Below are 13,622 nucleotides of genomic sequence, written 5' to 3' on the forward strand. Positions count from 1 at the left end.
AGCATGAACATGACGGAATGCTAAATCCCCCGGATCCATTTCCTGAAATTACGTCTTGACTTTGTCCATTGAATGTTAGCATGGAATCCAACAATGCAACCCTCATCTCAGTCATGAACTCTTTTCTGTTTTGGATAGCATGAAGCTGTGTTTGCTCCCTCCCCTCAATGACCTACAGGCCTCCTGTGATTGACCCTTTGCCCTACAGTCCTGTCTTAGCATGAACATGAGCCTTACCGATGTTTGATTAACTCTCTTGTTTTCTGTCTGGATGGAGTCTTTTACCTTTGGAGTGATCATCTGTTATCTAGGAGTTCTCTCTTCTACCTCACATTTTAGTTCAAAGCATTTCTTTGTCTCCTGTTGTGTCCGAATGCATTGGTCTGAGTGCTGCATCTTTTTTTCATTTTCTCCACTTTCGATCGGACGCCCCTCCTGCCTGTGACTCTTAACTGTGCATGACTTTCGGGAGAATTTCAAGGTCTTGTCAGGTTGAGATGTTCGCACCTGCTCCGTTTGCGGTGACGACTTGAGTTGACGATGACTTTTAACACATCTTGATTATATTTTCTAGAGCCCCCGTCCTTCAGTAAAACGCCCAGCCCAGTGGAGGGCATCCAAGGGAAGGATGCCAGCCTGCACTGTGAGCTGTACGGCACCGCGCCTTTTCAGATTAGCTGGTACAAAGACAAAAGGCCACTGAAGGAGAGCACGAAATTTAAGATTGTTACGTCGGACAACTCTGCCACGATTCATATTATGAAACTGGACCAAGAGGATGCAGGTCTTTATGAGTGCAGGGTGTCAAACAATGTAGGAAGTGATGCCTGCAGCACTACCATTACCATCAAAGGTTAGTACAGCCCAGCGTCAGAGGCCATTCACTCAAACATTCATGTTCTCCCTCTACTCACCATATCTTTCTTCCATCAATGTTCAGAGAAACCAGCGTTCGTCAAGAAACTGATGGACCAATCAGTGAGAATTGGTAAGGAGCTGGTACTGACCGCTACAGTCAGAGGCTCTGACCTGTCCGTGTCCTGGGTTCAGGACAAAGATCACATTCTTAGGGAGGGTGACAACAGAAAGATCACCTTCGAGGACAATGTGGTCACCGTGGTGGTCCCAGTAGCAGACTCGGCCACAGCCGGCAAATACACCTGCCAGCTGAGGAACGACGCCGGGGTTGTGGAGTCGGTGTCCCAAGTGACCGTTCTAGGTTTGTTATACTCTGGATTGACTTACATTCCCACAAGTCAGTCTGAAAATATGTTATGTAGATTACCATGGTGCTCCCTATTTTCTAGAACCTGCCGCTATCGTGGATAGCCCCGAATCTTTGAATGTGAAGTCAGGAGAGAATACAGCGCTAGATGTCACAGTGTCTGGCTCACCAGAACTGCACACTAAGTGGTTCAAAGAGAACAAAGAAATCTCAGCTGGTGCTAAATATCAGATGTCCTTCGCTAAGAAGATTGCCACCCTGAAGATTCGCTCTGCTGACAAAGCCGATGCTGGAGAATACAAGTTAGAGGTTAAAAACCATGTGGCTACGGCCTCCTGCAAAACTATAGTCTCAGTCTCAGGTTGGTGAAGAAGGTCAACATCCTCCTCAGTCACTGGACTGTGATTTAGCAGTTTGCTCAGTAAACCTATATGTCACCTGTTTATCTTTTGCAACAGATAAGACGATTCCACCGTCTTTCATAAGGAAGCTGAGGGACACCCACCTTGTTGTGGGTAAACCTGGTGAGATGGAGTGTAAGGTTGCTGGTTCTGCTCCTTTAACCACCTCCTGGTTCCACAATGGCCAGGAGATCGGGAGTGGGCCCAACTACGATATTAGCTGCACTGATAATAACTGCAAACTGAGAGTTCCCTCCATCGAGTCGTCCCACTCTGGCAAATACACGTGCAAAGCTGTCAACGCCGCAGGAGCCAGTGAGACTAGTGCATCAATGACTGTCACAGGTCAGTTGAACAGTAGCAAATCCAGTTATCAGTATATTTAGCAAAGGATCAACCAATGGGAGGGGGCTCACACTGATCATGCCACGGATCTTTGTTTATTTGTTGAATCCAGAACCTCCATCTTTTATCGAAACACCTACGATGAAGGAAACCGTGCCGGGCAAAAACGTGTCTTTCTCAGCCAAAGTGAAAGGCAGCGCCCCTCTGAAAGTCAAATGGTTCAGGGGAGCCAAAGAAATGCAGCACGGACGGGGTTGTGAGATGAGCCTGAAGAATGACGTCGCCACTTTGGTTCTCAACAGAGTAGAGACCTCTCACGCCGGAGAGTACACGTGCCAGATCATTAACGATGCTGGCAAAGAAAGCTGCCCGGTTGACCTGTTTGTCAAAGGTTTGTTATCATAACAACTTTCTTTCTTTCCAACATGAAAGTCTTGTCACTAATCACAGGATTACCTCTCTCAGAACCGGTCCGCTTTGTGAAGAAGCTCAGAGACGTTGCCTCAGAGAAGGGCAAGCCTCTGAGGCTGGAGGTCACGTTTGCCGGCACGCCAAAGATAAACCTGACCTGGAAGAAGGACGGACAATTAATCGGTGCCTCGTACGAATACAACGTGATCACCACCGACACTTCCTGCATTCTGGAGGTTCTTGACTCTGACAGACTTGAGGCGGCCGGTAGATATTTGTGTGAATTGGACAATGGAGTCGGAAGTGACCGATGCGAAGCACGCGTCTCAATTCTAGGTAAACTTGTTAACGACGTGCATGTATTTATGTCATTTCCATGTCATCATTCATGATTCATTGATTCATTTGTTCATCAATCTTGTTTTACTAAACCCCCCATCATTTTTCATCTCAGAGCGCCCGTACTTTGTCGATAAGATGGAGCCCGTGGCGATAGTTTCAGGCGAGGCACTTGCCCTGAGCTGCCGTATTGCGGGAACCCCTGACATCTCGGTGTCCTGGTTCAAAGCTGATGGGAAGCTGCGCATGTCCACCACGTGCTCCATGGACTTCACAAACGGTGTTGCCACTTTGAAACTGAGCAAGACAACCACATCTGATCATGGCGAATATACCTGCAAGGCCGAGAACCGGGTTGGTTCAGCCTCCACCAGCTGTGATGTGATGGTGAAAGGTGAAAAGTGTTTTCCTCACTTCTTTTTTTTCCCCACTGTAATACTTCCTGTCTGGATATCTAATAGTCTGCAACAGGCTGGAGTTCAGCCGCGTCTCTGGATCTCTGGATCCTTCTTTTACTGGAATAATGCACAATATTTAGCCTCTTTGTAGGACAGACCTTATAAGTACTTCTGGTGAAAGAGGAAATTCTTTGGAAAATTCTGATATTGCTGCAATTTTACAAATGTCCATGATTTTCCGCCTGAGCTCGGCCACTGAGGTCCCTCTGTAAGTCTCATTGTGTAGATGCTTCTCTTCAGGTCTGTAGGTCTTTGATTGGACCCTTCTGGATCCATGAACACGTGTTAAAGCTCCTCCAGATCAGCTTTTAAGTTAGATGAGTTAGTTAGATGTCCATGACTTTAACTGGAACACTTTCTATGGACCTGGTAAAACAGTGTTGTTGATTGTTCGCTGGTGTGTCTCTAAACACAAGTGGATCACATTTATAGTTGAGTTTTGCTAGTTGTCTTACTTTTTGGCACCAGGAGCATTTGCACTTTTAGCATTAACATAGTGGTACACATGCATGGCATCATAGCAGCTGCCTCATATCTAACATCATTGCTTTTCACAGTACCTGTGCGCTTTGTCAAGAAACTGGATGACACCGCTTTCATAGTCGGTCAGCCGCTGAAACTAATCTGCACATTCACCGGGAGCCAGAGGGTCGACGTCACCTGGAAGAAGGACGGCAAGCTGATCTGGGCCTCTTATCAGTATAATGTTAGAACCACGGGGTCCACTTGCTCTCTGGAGGTCCTGAACAGCGACCGGCCTGAGGCAGCTGGAACGTACTCTTGCGAGATTTCCAACGGAGCCGGAATTGACATCTGCCACGCTTGTGTCAGTTTAGGTAAAGTGGCAAACACGTAACACGCCGCCTGCTGGCCATTTCATTCCACTGCAATGACAGCAACACAGGCATTCTGCCTGTAATGTTTAGCCACAGCAGTGTGCATCAAAACATCTCAATTATACCAAATCTCCGAAATTTGCCATGTCGTGCCGTGATCACAATCAGACCCTGTCATTGGTTTCCCATAAAATTGGAGCGGCACTGGAGAAGTTTAAAACCTATTGGCAAACTAAAAATGAACCTAGCATGTTTTCATGTCCTTTGGCAGTCCTTTGACATGACATCAGTGGGTGGGGGGTGTAAACTGTCCCTGGTCAACTCAGGCCACGGTGGTCACGGTACGACTGGCACTGCTCAAGGAATGAAAGGAAGCATTAATTGCTTAGATTGCTGCATGACGACTTTAATCAGTCCAACTAACTCCACCATTGCTCCTCTCAGAACCTGTGCGCTCTGTCCAAAAGCTGGAAGACACTTCTTTCAGACAGAGTGAAATCTTGAGCCTGGAGTGCACAAATACGGGCAGCCCCAGAGCAAACGTGACCTGGAAGAAGGACGGCAAACTGGAGGTCCTCAACAGTGACCGAGAAGAGGCTGTGGGAAGATACACCTGCGAGATTTCTAACGCTGAAGGCACTGATATCTGCCATGCTAATGTAAAACTAGGTAAACTCAACACAGCTATAGACGATGGACTCATTTGCATGTCTGTAACCGCTTTACATTTCATTTAAACAGCTTGTTTAGCAGCCATCAACAATTGCTAACTGACCCCTCAGAGCCTGTTGGCTTTGTGAGAAAGCTGAGCCCTGTTTGTTCCGTTCATTTGAATCCAAGTTTTTACATTTGAGACTGAAGTCTGGCGTCAGAGGTCTGCTCCCTTTCTGTTTCCGTCCTGCCTGCTTCTCAACTTTTCAGTTTTAGTGTGTCATTTTTATGACTTGCCACAAAATGAGCCTCAAGCTAATGTAAAAACTTGATGATGACGACATGAGACAAAGTTTATAGGCTGCTTCAACAAACTTCACCCATTCTTGTGGACTCAGGACTTCTTTCTACGTACAATTCTGTTCTCTTCAGTAGTGGTCCCACAGGTAAGTCTTTCCCAGCATGCACTGCCCTAGACAACATAAACCTGCTTGTCTTTGGACTGTCCAGGGAAACCCATGAACCAGCAACCTCAGGGCAAAAGTCTCAAATGTAGAAATTGCGATTCCATGGACGGAACAAACGGGAGCTGAAGCCCCAGCAGAGGACAAAAGCACCAGTTGGTTCACTTTAACATTTCAGCTAACATCAGCATTGCTTCCTGCAGAGCCTGTGAGCTTTGTAAAAAAGCTAGAGGACGTCACTTTCAGGCTCGGCCAGCCCCTGTCCCTGTACTGTGCGTACAGTGCCAGTCCCACCGTCCATGTGAGCTGGAAAAAGGACAACAAACCAATATGGGCCTCCTACAAGTACAACGTGAAGACCACAGAGGACGCTTGTGTCCTGGAGGTCCTCAACAGCGACCGGCTGGAGGCAGTGGGCAGATACTCCTGTGAAATCTCTAACTCTCAGACCTCTGCTATATGCTACGCACAGGTCACCTTAGGTAAAACATCACTCAAAGTTGGGGCTCCTTATTTTCTGGTGTTAAGCTTTTTTAAACATCTAGAAAGCTGCACAGAATCAACAGCAATATTTGCAATGGTGAACAATGTGATTGTTTTGATGCATAAAGACAAAAACAGATCCTTGTGTAAGAAGTGGTAACCAGAATGATGATGAGCCCTGACTGCAGCTTTATTGCTAACTGTAGTTTGCATAATCTCACTGATCTTTACAGGAGCTTCTCAATTCACAACTAACTTGCTAACTTGCTTTCTCTAGAGCCTGTTTGCTTTGTGAAAAAGCTAGAAGACACGGCCTTTAGGGTCGGCCAGCCTCTGAAGCTTCAGGTCACTTACACAGGCAGCCAGCATGTGTATGTGAGCTGGACTAAAGACGGTAAGCCAATCTGGGCCTCGTACAAATACAACGTCCAGACCACAGACACCTCCTGTGTCTTGGAGGTTCTCAACAGCGACAGAGAAGAAGCTGCTGGGAAATATTCCTGTGAAATATCCAACGCTAGTAGCTCTGCCATCTGCCACGCTCATGTCCGATTAGGTAACGCCTCCTAAAATCAACATTTCATTATTTGCTAATCTGCTAAAGCTGGTCATTACTAACAGCACTGTTACTTCTCTCAGAACCTGTGAGCTTTGTCAAAAAGCTGCAGGACACATCGTTCAGTCCGGGCCAGCCCTTGAGTCTGACGTGCACGTACACCGGCAGTCTACCAATGAATGTGAACTGGACAAAGGACGGCAAACCGATTGCGGCTTCTGGCAAATACAATGTCAAGACCACCGACTCCTCGTGTGTTCTGGAAATTCACAATAGCAACAGAGAAGAAGCAGCCGGGCTGTATTCTTGTGAAGTTTCGAACCCTGAATGTTCCGCCACCTGCAATGCTTATGTTATAGATAAAACCTCTAAGAAAGGTAGAAACTCCCTCACACATCTCATTCCTTAACGTAGAACCTTCAGCTTATTGAGCTAAAGCTAATGCTAATGCACAGTGATAGTGAGCAGTCGTTTGGTCAGACTTCCAGACTTGCTTCTGTTCAGACATCTTTCCTTTTAGAGCGTTTGTTTTGTATCCTGATCTCAATTCTGATTTCTCTATAACCTGACATCAGAATCAATGTTGCCAAGTTTTAGAGTTAGTTACAACAAATCTTTTCAAAGAACACTTGATGTACTCCAGCACATGCATCATGGAGTTCCTAATCCCATGATTCACTTTTCATGACAACCTGTGTGAAGGAACACAGACCAACCAGTTTGAGGTTGTTGAACAGAAGCTAAGCAGGAAGTGGGCGGGACTTTTATTAGAGGCTTCATGTATGAATTCTAATGCTAAAGTCTGCATGCTCACCACTGGCTTTGCACTTAACCTCCATCATTGCTCCTCACAGAAGCTGTTCGCTTCATCAGGAAGCTTCCTGAACTCACCACGTTCAGGGTTGGCCAACCGCTGACACTTGCGGTGGCGTACACCGGTAGTCCCAGAGTGTCCGTGAGCTGGAAGAAAGACGGGATGCCCATCTGGGCATCGTATCGGTACAATGTGAAGACCTCAGACTGCAGCTGCGTACTGGAAGTCCTGAACAGCGACAGAGAAGAGGCCAAAGGAAGATACACTTGTGAAATTTCCAATGACCAAGGCTCGGATATTTGCCATGCTTATGTGCAACTAGGTAACGCTGACCAATAACTCACTGCTTGTAGTTCTGTTATTATTCATTCTGCGCATGAAATGAATCGTCACTAGCGATAAGCACTAATTCCATTTGCAAAGCTTCTCCGCCCATTCCTCTTTTCCACCAGTATGGTGCTGGTGCTTCCAGAAGAACCAACTTGCATTTCCACTATCTTGGGATCTCAGTGACCGTCATCACTATGTTGCCCAAGCAATTGCTGGTCCAGTCCCTTCACCTACTTTTGAACCATTCTGAGCACTTCAAGTTGGTTCTGAACCCAAAAACGTGGTTCCTGGTGACAGTAACAGTAGTAGGGCCTGAAGTTGGAGCTGTGACACCATCACGAGTAGAACGCAGGGCGGTGGGTTAGATAGAGTCTTAGTGCTCATGTTCTTTGAGCTTGTTGATATTGAGACATTGGCTTGAATTTAAATTCCTCAAATAGTTTTTATTCTCTTTGCGACATCTCTGTGCGTTCTCTATCGGGCACCAGCACCGGCCTAGATGGAAAACGGGTACCAGTGCTTGAAGCTTCCCAAACCTTCACGTACAGATAACATTTCTCTCACATAGCCCTTTTCCAAGGATTCTCTCAGATTCAACATAGCGTCTCGTCCTCCGCATGTAAACGTCCGTGTCTTTGTGACTTATCTCAACGTTATCTCGACTCCTCTCAGAACCCGTGCGACTTGTCAAGAAACTTCAAGACGTCCTCCATGTGCTGGGCAAACCTCTGAGGCTTGAGTGCACATACACGGGAAGCCAGAGGGTCAGTGTCACCTGGAAAAAAGACGATAAGCTGATCTGGGCCTCGTACCAGTACAACGTCAAAACCACAGACTCCTGCTGCATTCTTGAAGTCCTCAACAGCGACAGAGTCCAGGCTGCGGGGAAATACACTTGCGAAATCTCCAATGCCGAAGGAACTGACGCCTGTCATGCTCATGTTAAAATAGGTAACACACTAACCAACACACTCATCTGAATCCATCTGACCTGTAGTGCTTTGTGCTGACGCTAAGCTTCAGAGCTGCAGCTACCTAAGTCCTGGTCTGCCAGTGTGGTTAGGGTTGAATGGTCTCACACTTCAGAACCACTTACAGTTCCTCGAAAGTTGAGATGACATTTGATGACGGATGATTTTATGTTTGTTGGTAAGAAAGAGCTTTCATGGAGCCTTAGATGTTCTTTGTTTGGTAGCCATCCGTAATGACGAGAGGTTTTTGAGTAGTACATTGTGAGCCTCATGTTGGGTCCTCATGCTTGAGGATAAGACCTCCATGATTGATGAAAGCATATCGAGGTCCTTCAGACTTTGATCTCCATGTCTGAAGAGTTTCATATTTGTGTTTGAAGTCATTGATAGTTGATGGAGGTTTTCTTGTATCAGTTTACTTCCTTTTCGGTTGTTTTGTCTTATGTCCTGTCGTGTTTGTGTTTTCCCTGTTTCATCTGTTTCTGGCCCGGGGGCCTGGTAAACGAAGTTTGTTCCAACCTTGATGACCCGGCCTGATTCTCTTCACTTTCTCCCCCACTAACAGAAAGCAAAGTGCCTCCAAACTTCACCAAGAAGCCCTCAGAGTCCATGCAGGATTCAGTGGGAAAGACAGTGCAGATGGAGGGCCGGTTGTCTGGTTCCCAGCCACTCACTGTCACATGGTACAAGGACAACGCTGAAATCTCCAACTCGGACAAGTACGACATCAGTTTTAAAAACAGCGTGGTGACGGTTTGTGTCCGAGACGCCGGGACTTCTGACAGTGGCGAGTACACTTGCGAGGCCACTAATGAAGTTGGCAGAGCCTCGTTTCGTGTGTCTCTCACCATCTCAGGTACGGCAGACCAGATTATATCAAGCTATGGTTTTACTCATTCATCTTACTTTCCATAATAGACTGATGAGATACTAAGATTGAGTCAGTGTGTAGGTTTAGAATGGATTTAACAAACAACTGAACTTGCAGGCCACCAAGACTAATGTATGTAAAGGTAAACAAACCAACCAACATGCTACAATGAAAGAGTGATTGATTGCTGTGCAGCTTTAATGACAAATGAAGGCCAAACCTTTAATCAATGGGTCCACCTTGGGCTCAAGGTCCTGTTGGTGCCCAGGTCAGAATTCCTCTGCTTGCCAGGTTCCAGGTTTTTTGCAGTTTTTTGTTGACTTCATTCCACCACTTCTTCAGAAGCTCCAAAGGCTCCGAAATTCGATGTCCTACTCCAGCCAGCGGCAGTGACTGATGGAGATAAACTGAGTCTGCGATGCCACGTCACCGGCACAGCTCCTCTGACGCTCCAATGGATGAAAGACAGGAGGGAACTGAAATCCAGCGGAAACACCAGAATCACATTTGCCGACGGGACGGCCTGTCTGGAGATCAGCCAAGCCTCAAAGTCCGATGCAGGGGACTACCTCTGCAAGGCTAGCAATGCTGCCGGCAGTGATTTCTGCAAGTCCAGGGTGACCGTGACAGGTAATGTGGACCTGTCACTCTCTACAGAGACCCTTCCTTATTTTGAAATGAAAACATAGTTTCCTATATAGTAGATTGGTAACAGTACACTATATCACGTATTATAATGTTTTGATTTTGTTCCAGTATGAAAACATCATATAACCGTTCTGACTGAGCGCTGTGAGAATGAAGCCTTACTCCTTGTCTCTTTCCTGAACTCTTTCTGCTATCGATTTAATTTCAGATCAAGCGGCCAAACCCGCCGCCCCTGAAGCTGCCGCCCCTGCACCTGCCGCCCCTGCACCTGCCGCCCCCGCCAAACGGCTGGACAACCTTTACTTCATCGAAGAACCCAAAACTATTTCTGTCAAAGAGAGTAAGTACGCTGCCAGTCCAGAGGTTTACGCTGAGGGTTCTGATCCAAAGTTGGAATTTGACTCGAAAAACCGTCTCCGGCTTTGTCCTTTTGAAATATGAAGGATGTTGGACTTGAACAATCTTTTCCTTTTTCATAAAACCTTGACTTACTTTCTACAGAGGATACTGCCACCTTCATCGCTAAGATCGGAGGCGATCCTATTCCCAGTGTGAAATGGATGAAGGGCAAATGGAGGCAGATCACCCAAGGTGGTCGCATCTCCATACAGCACAAAGGCCAGGAGGCCAAACTGGAGATCAGAGAGGTCACCAAGTCCGACTCTGGACAGTACAGATGCGTGGCCACTAACAAACACGGAGAGATTGAGTGTAGTGCCGACATGGAGGTATCCAAGAAAGAGGAAGTGGAAGGAGTCGGAGACTTCAGGGCCAAGCTGAAGAAGTAAGTTAAACAAGCAAGATAAACAAAACCTAACAAGTTCTCCTCACGTTGTTTTCTGCACTGGTGATGTCATATTTGTAGATTTGAATGTTCCTTCAGTTAAAAAGTAGGATGATCAGAGGGAACCGCAAAGTGGACGCCCAGGAGTGATCGGCTGAGAGTCTGCCCATTTTTTTTAGAGCCATTTTAGTGTTTTGGAGTTTACAGGCCTGTTTGTGGGGACAAGATGTCCATGATGATGTGGATGTTCCTGGTCCCCAGAGGATTCAATCCTAATGATCGTAATGGCCGCTACGCTTGTCCTCACATGTCACCATCAGTATATAATGTCAACTTCCATCCATCCACTCAGCCTGGTCAGGGTCACAGGTGGCTTCAGAGGCAGGGTTCATCTAAACAGGTCCCCAGTCCATCACAAGACTGAAAAGGTCCACTTTTACAAAGCAGATCACGTTCACATGGAGCCCCTGCTCCTCAGTGCCGCTCCTCTCCTATTCTAAAAAAGCAGGGGTGGTTACGGGGGTTCTGGACACTGTAGCTAGGTCATGTTTACTTTTACACACATGCTTCCAAATCAGGCGTGGGATCTTTAAGCACTTGACACTGACTTGTATTTGATTTGTGGCAGGACTCCCTCCAAGCAGAAGAGCCCCAAGAAAGAGGAAGAAGTTAATATTGTGCAGGTGCTGAGAGGTCAAGATCCTAAAGACTATGAGAAGATCTTGCATGACCACAACATCTATGATTACCGCGCCATCCTCCAGGCCGTGGAGTTCCTGAAGAAAGAGAAAGAAATGGAGACTGGAAAAGTGGTGAGCAGCTCACCAGCAAACATCAATGAAATGTCATCGTGAGAGATATGGAGTTATCCAGATATCGTTCAGGAAGTGGCTTTATTGTGCTGAAGGAGCAACTTTAACCTCCTTTATCCTGCAGGAGTTGGAGCAAGGAGGCCGGGTGGAGGAGGAGGACATGTCCAAACTCATCCAGCAGCTGGAAGGACAAATGGCCTCAGAGGTACACAAGCCCATAAGGGAGTCTGATGTATCTCCTGTTCTACTGAGCTCATCCTGTCTGGGTCATGGTCTTTATTTCAGGGAACATGGAAATCTGCTTAATCATCTTCGTCTTCATGTGCTTATTGCCTTACTTTATTGTGGAAGTTGTGCAGTATGTGATGTCTCTCAAACAGTGTGTGTGTGTTGGTTGAGAACGTTTTAGCCCGACACCTAAAGCTATGAACTTATCAATCAACACATGTTTGTGTCATTTCTATCGCTCTTTCTAAGCAATGTTCATAATCTACTCGTCAGTCCTTGGAAAGATGGAGTCCATTCATGAACATGATTTTGAACCCACAGCCCGTCTCGGTGATGGAGGACATCACAGACCAGACGGCTGCTGAGAGTCAGACCGCCATGTTCCAGTGTCAGATCCAGATCAACTATCCAGAGATCTCACTCACCTGGTACAAAGGAACACAGAAACTGGACAACAGCAACAAATACGAGATCAGCTCCGCCGGCCACCGACACTATCTAAAGATCAAAGACTGCCGGTCCAAAGACCAGGGCAACTACCGTGTGGTGTGTGGTCCTCACATCTCCAACGCCAAGCTGAGCGTCACAGGTATGAGTCATCGTGTTACTGTTCCTGTCCTGTTTGATAGACAGATGTCTGTTTGTCTGTAAGGTGTCTTCATGTATCATCAGCAGCTGAAGGTCAACCAGGTGAGGAACACCAGACTCACACTGACCTCTTTGAGCCGGACGGTTCACCTTTCTTTGTGTGTGTGGAGTTCAGTTTGCGTTTCTCTTCCAGGTTTCCTCAAACTCTCATTTTAATCGTCAAGACCAAAATAATGAAATCAAAAGTTCACATATAAACTTAATATTCAACTCTAAACTAACATCGATCTGACATCAGAAAGGTCAAACTAAACTGACTGTGCTTATCTGGTTTTAGCTGAACAAATTCAGTTTACTAAATGCATCCGAAGCATCGAAGTCAGCGAACGCCACGCCGCCACCTTTGAGTGCGAGTTATCCTTCGACAATGCCACCGTCACGTGGTACAAAGACTCATGGGAGCTCAAAGAGAGCCTCAAATATAACTTCAGGACTGAAGGCCGCCGTCACTTTATGACCATCCGCAACGTAGCTGCAGAGGACGAAGGTTTGTTACCAGAAACTCAATCCTTCGGTTTCAAAAGTATTCTTACTGTTTAAGGTGATTATTATAAATAATATGATCATCTCTCACATCATTCATTACAAACAGGACAGAGAACTTCTTCAGTGAAATCAGACAGGATGAAATGATAAAAGACCTCTTAGATATTCATGACATGATGACATCATCACACACACATGAGCTTTAAGAATCACACGTAAACAAACCAAACAGCTGAAAGCTGAAACACGAGCTCCTCCTGATTTGATCCCTGTGAGGTTTTGTGGTGAAAGTGACCCGGTGTCTCCACTCTGTCAGGCGTTTACTCAGTGATCGCTGGCACGGAGCCCACGGGAGAAGCTCGCAGCACGGCTGAGCTTTGCCTCTCAGGCAAAGGTGTGTACGTCTCCTCAGCAGCGTCTCCTTCTCTTACACTGCAAATCTACTCAATTCAGACTTCTGCCAGTGAAATAATCTTTTTCTACGTTATCCTTTCACAGAAGTTGGGTTAGGAAAGGTTCCTCAAGGTGAGTATGATAGTGATGATGAGTATAAAGTCAGAAATGATGACAGTAAAACTGAACACAGGTTCAAGTCTAAACTTGAGCTCAGGTCCACAGGAAGTGACCTGATGAGCCTTTGACCTGAAACTTCAATCTTTGATCAGAGTTTCCTGAGAGACGATCACGCTCTCCTGAGGATGGACACCAGCGCCACCCTCAGTTCAAATTCATACTCCTAAGGGTGGAGCGATCATAGAACACTCAGGCCGCCCAGGTTATAGTGTGGACAGAAACACAGGTTTGGTTGTTATGGCAACTCGGAGAGAGTTGAGACCGTGGTGGAGGTTTGCTGAGTATGAA

At 46.4% G+C, this 13,622-nt stretch overlaps 1 protein-coding gene across 1 annotated transcript in view; it reads left to right on the plus strand.

The window, feature by feature from the left end:
• The window catches only part of LOC142990296 (titin-like), a 159,223-nt gene that overhangs the window by 39,274 nt on the left and 106,327 nt on the right, over positions 1–13,622 (plus strand). The window contains 25 exon segments of the mRNA XM_076140034.1: positions 575–853; positions 941–1,219; positions 1,308–1,586; positions 1,684–1,971; positions 2,084–2,362; positions 2,437–2,718; positions 2,837–3,115; positions 3,737–4,005; positions 4,287–4,356; positions 4,460–4,684; positions 5,334–5,612; positions 5,891–6,169; positions 6,253–6,546; positions 7,024–7,305; positions 7,986–8,264; positions 8,850–9,140; positions 9,498–9,785; positions 10,012–10,143; positions 10,305–10,587; positions 11,216–11,399; positions 11,524–11,604; positions 11,949–12,274; positions 12,386–12,762; positions 13,078–13,155; positions 13,260–13,286. Of these exon segments, the coding sequence (XP_075996149.1) occupies positions 575–853; positions 941–1,219; positions 1,308–1,586; positions 1,684–1,971; positions 2,084–2,362; positions 2,437–2,718; positions 2,837–3,115; positions 3,737–4,005; positions 4,287–4,356; positions 4,460–4,684; positions 5,334–5,612; positions 5,891–6,169; positions 6,253–6,546; positions 7,024–7,305; positions 7,986–8,264; positions 8,850–9,140; positions 9,498–9,785; positions 10,012–10,143; positions 10,305–10,587; positions 11,216–11,399; positions 11,524–11,604; positions 11,949–12,274; positions 12,386–12,762; positions 13,078–13,155; positions 13,260–13,286 (6,009 nt within the window).

The sequence above is a fragment of the Genypterus blacodes genome, unplaced genomic scaffold (genome assembly GCF_046128005.1).
Source record: "Genypterus blacodes isolate CSIRO-AG114 ecotype Tasmania unplaced genomic scaffold, CSIRO-AGI_Gbla_v1 ptg000499l_1, whole genome shotgun sequence".
Taxonomy (NCBI): domain Eukaryota; kingdom Metazoa; phylum Chordata; class Actinopteri; order Ophidiiformes; family Ophidiidae; genus Genypterus; species Genypterus blacodes.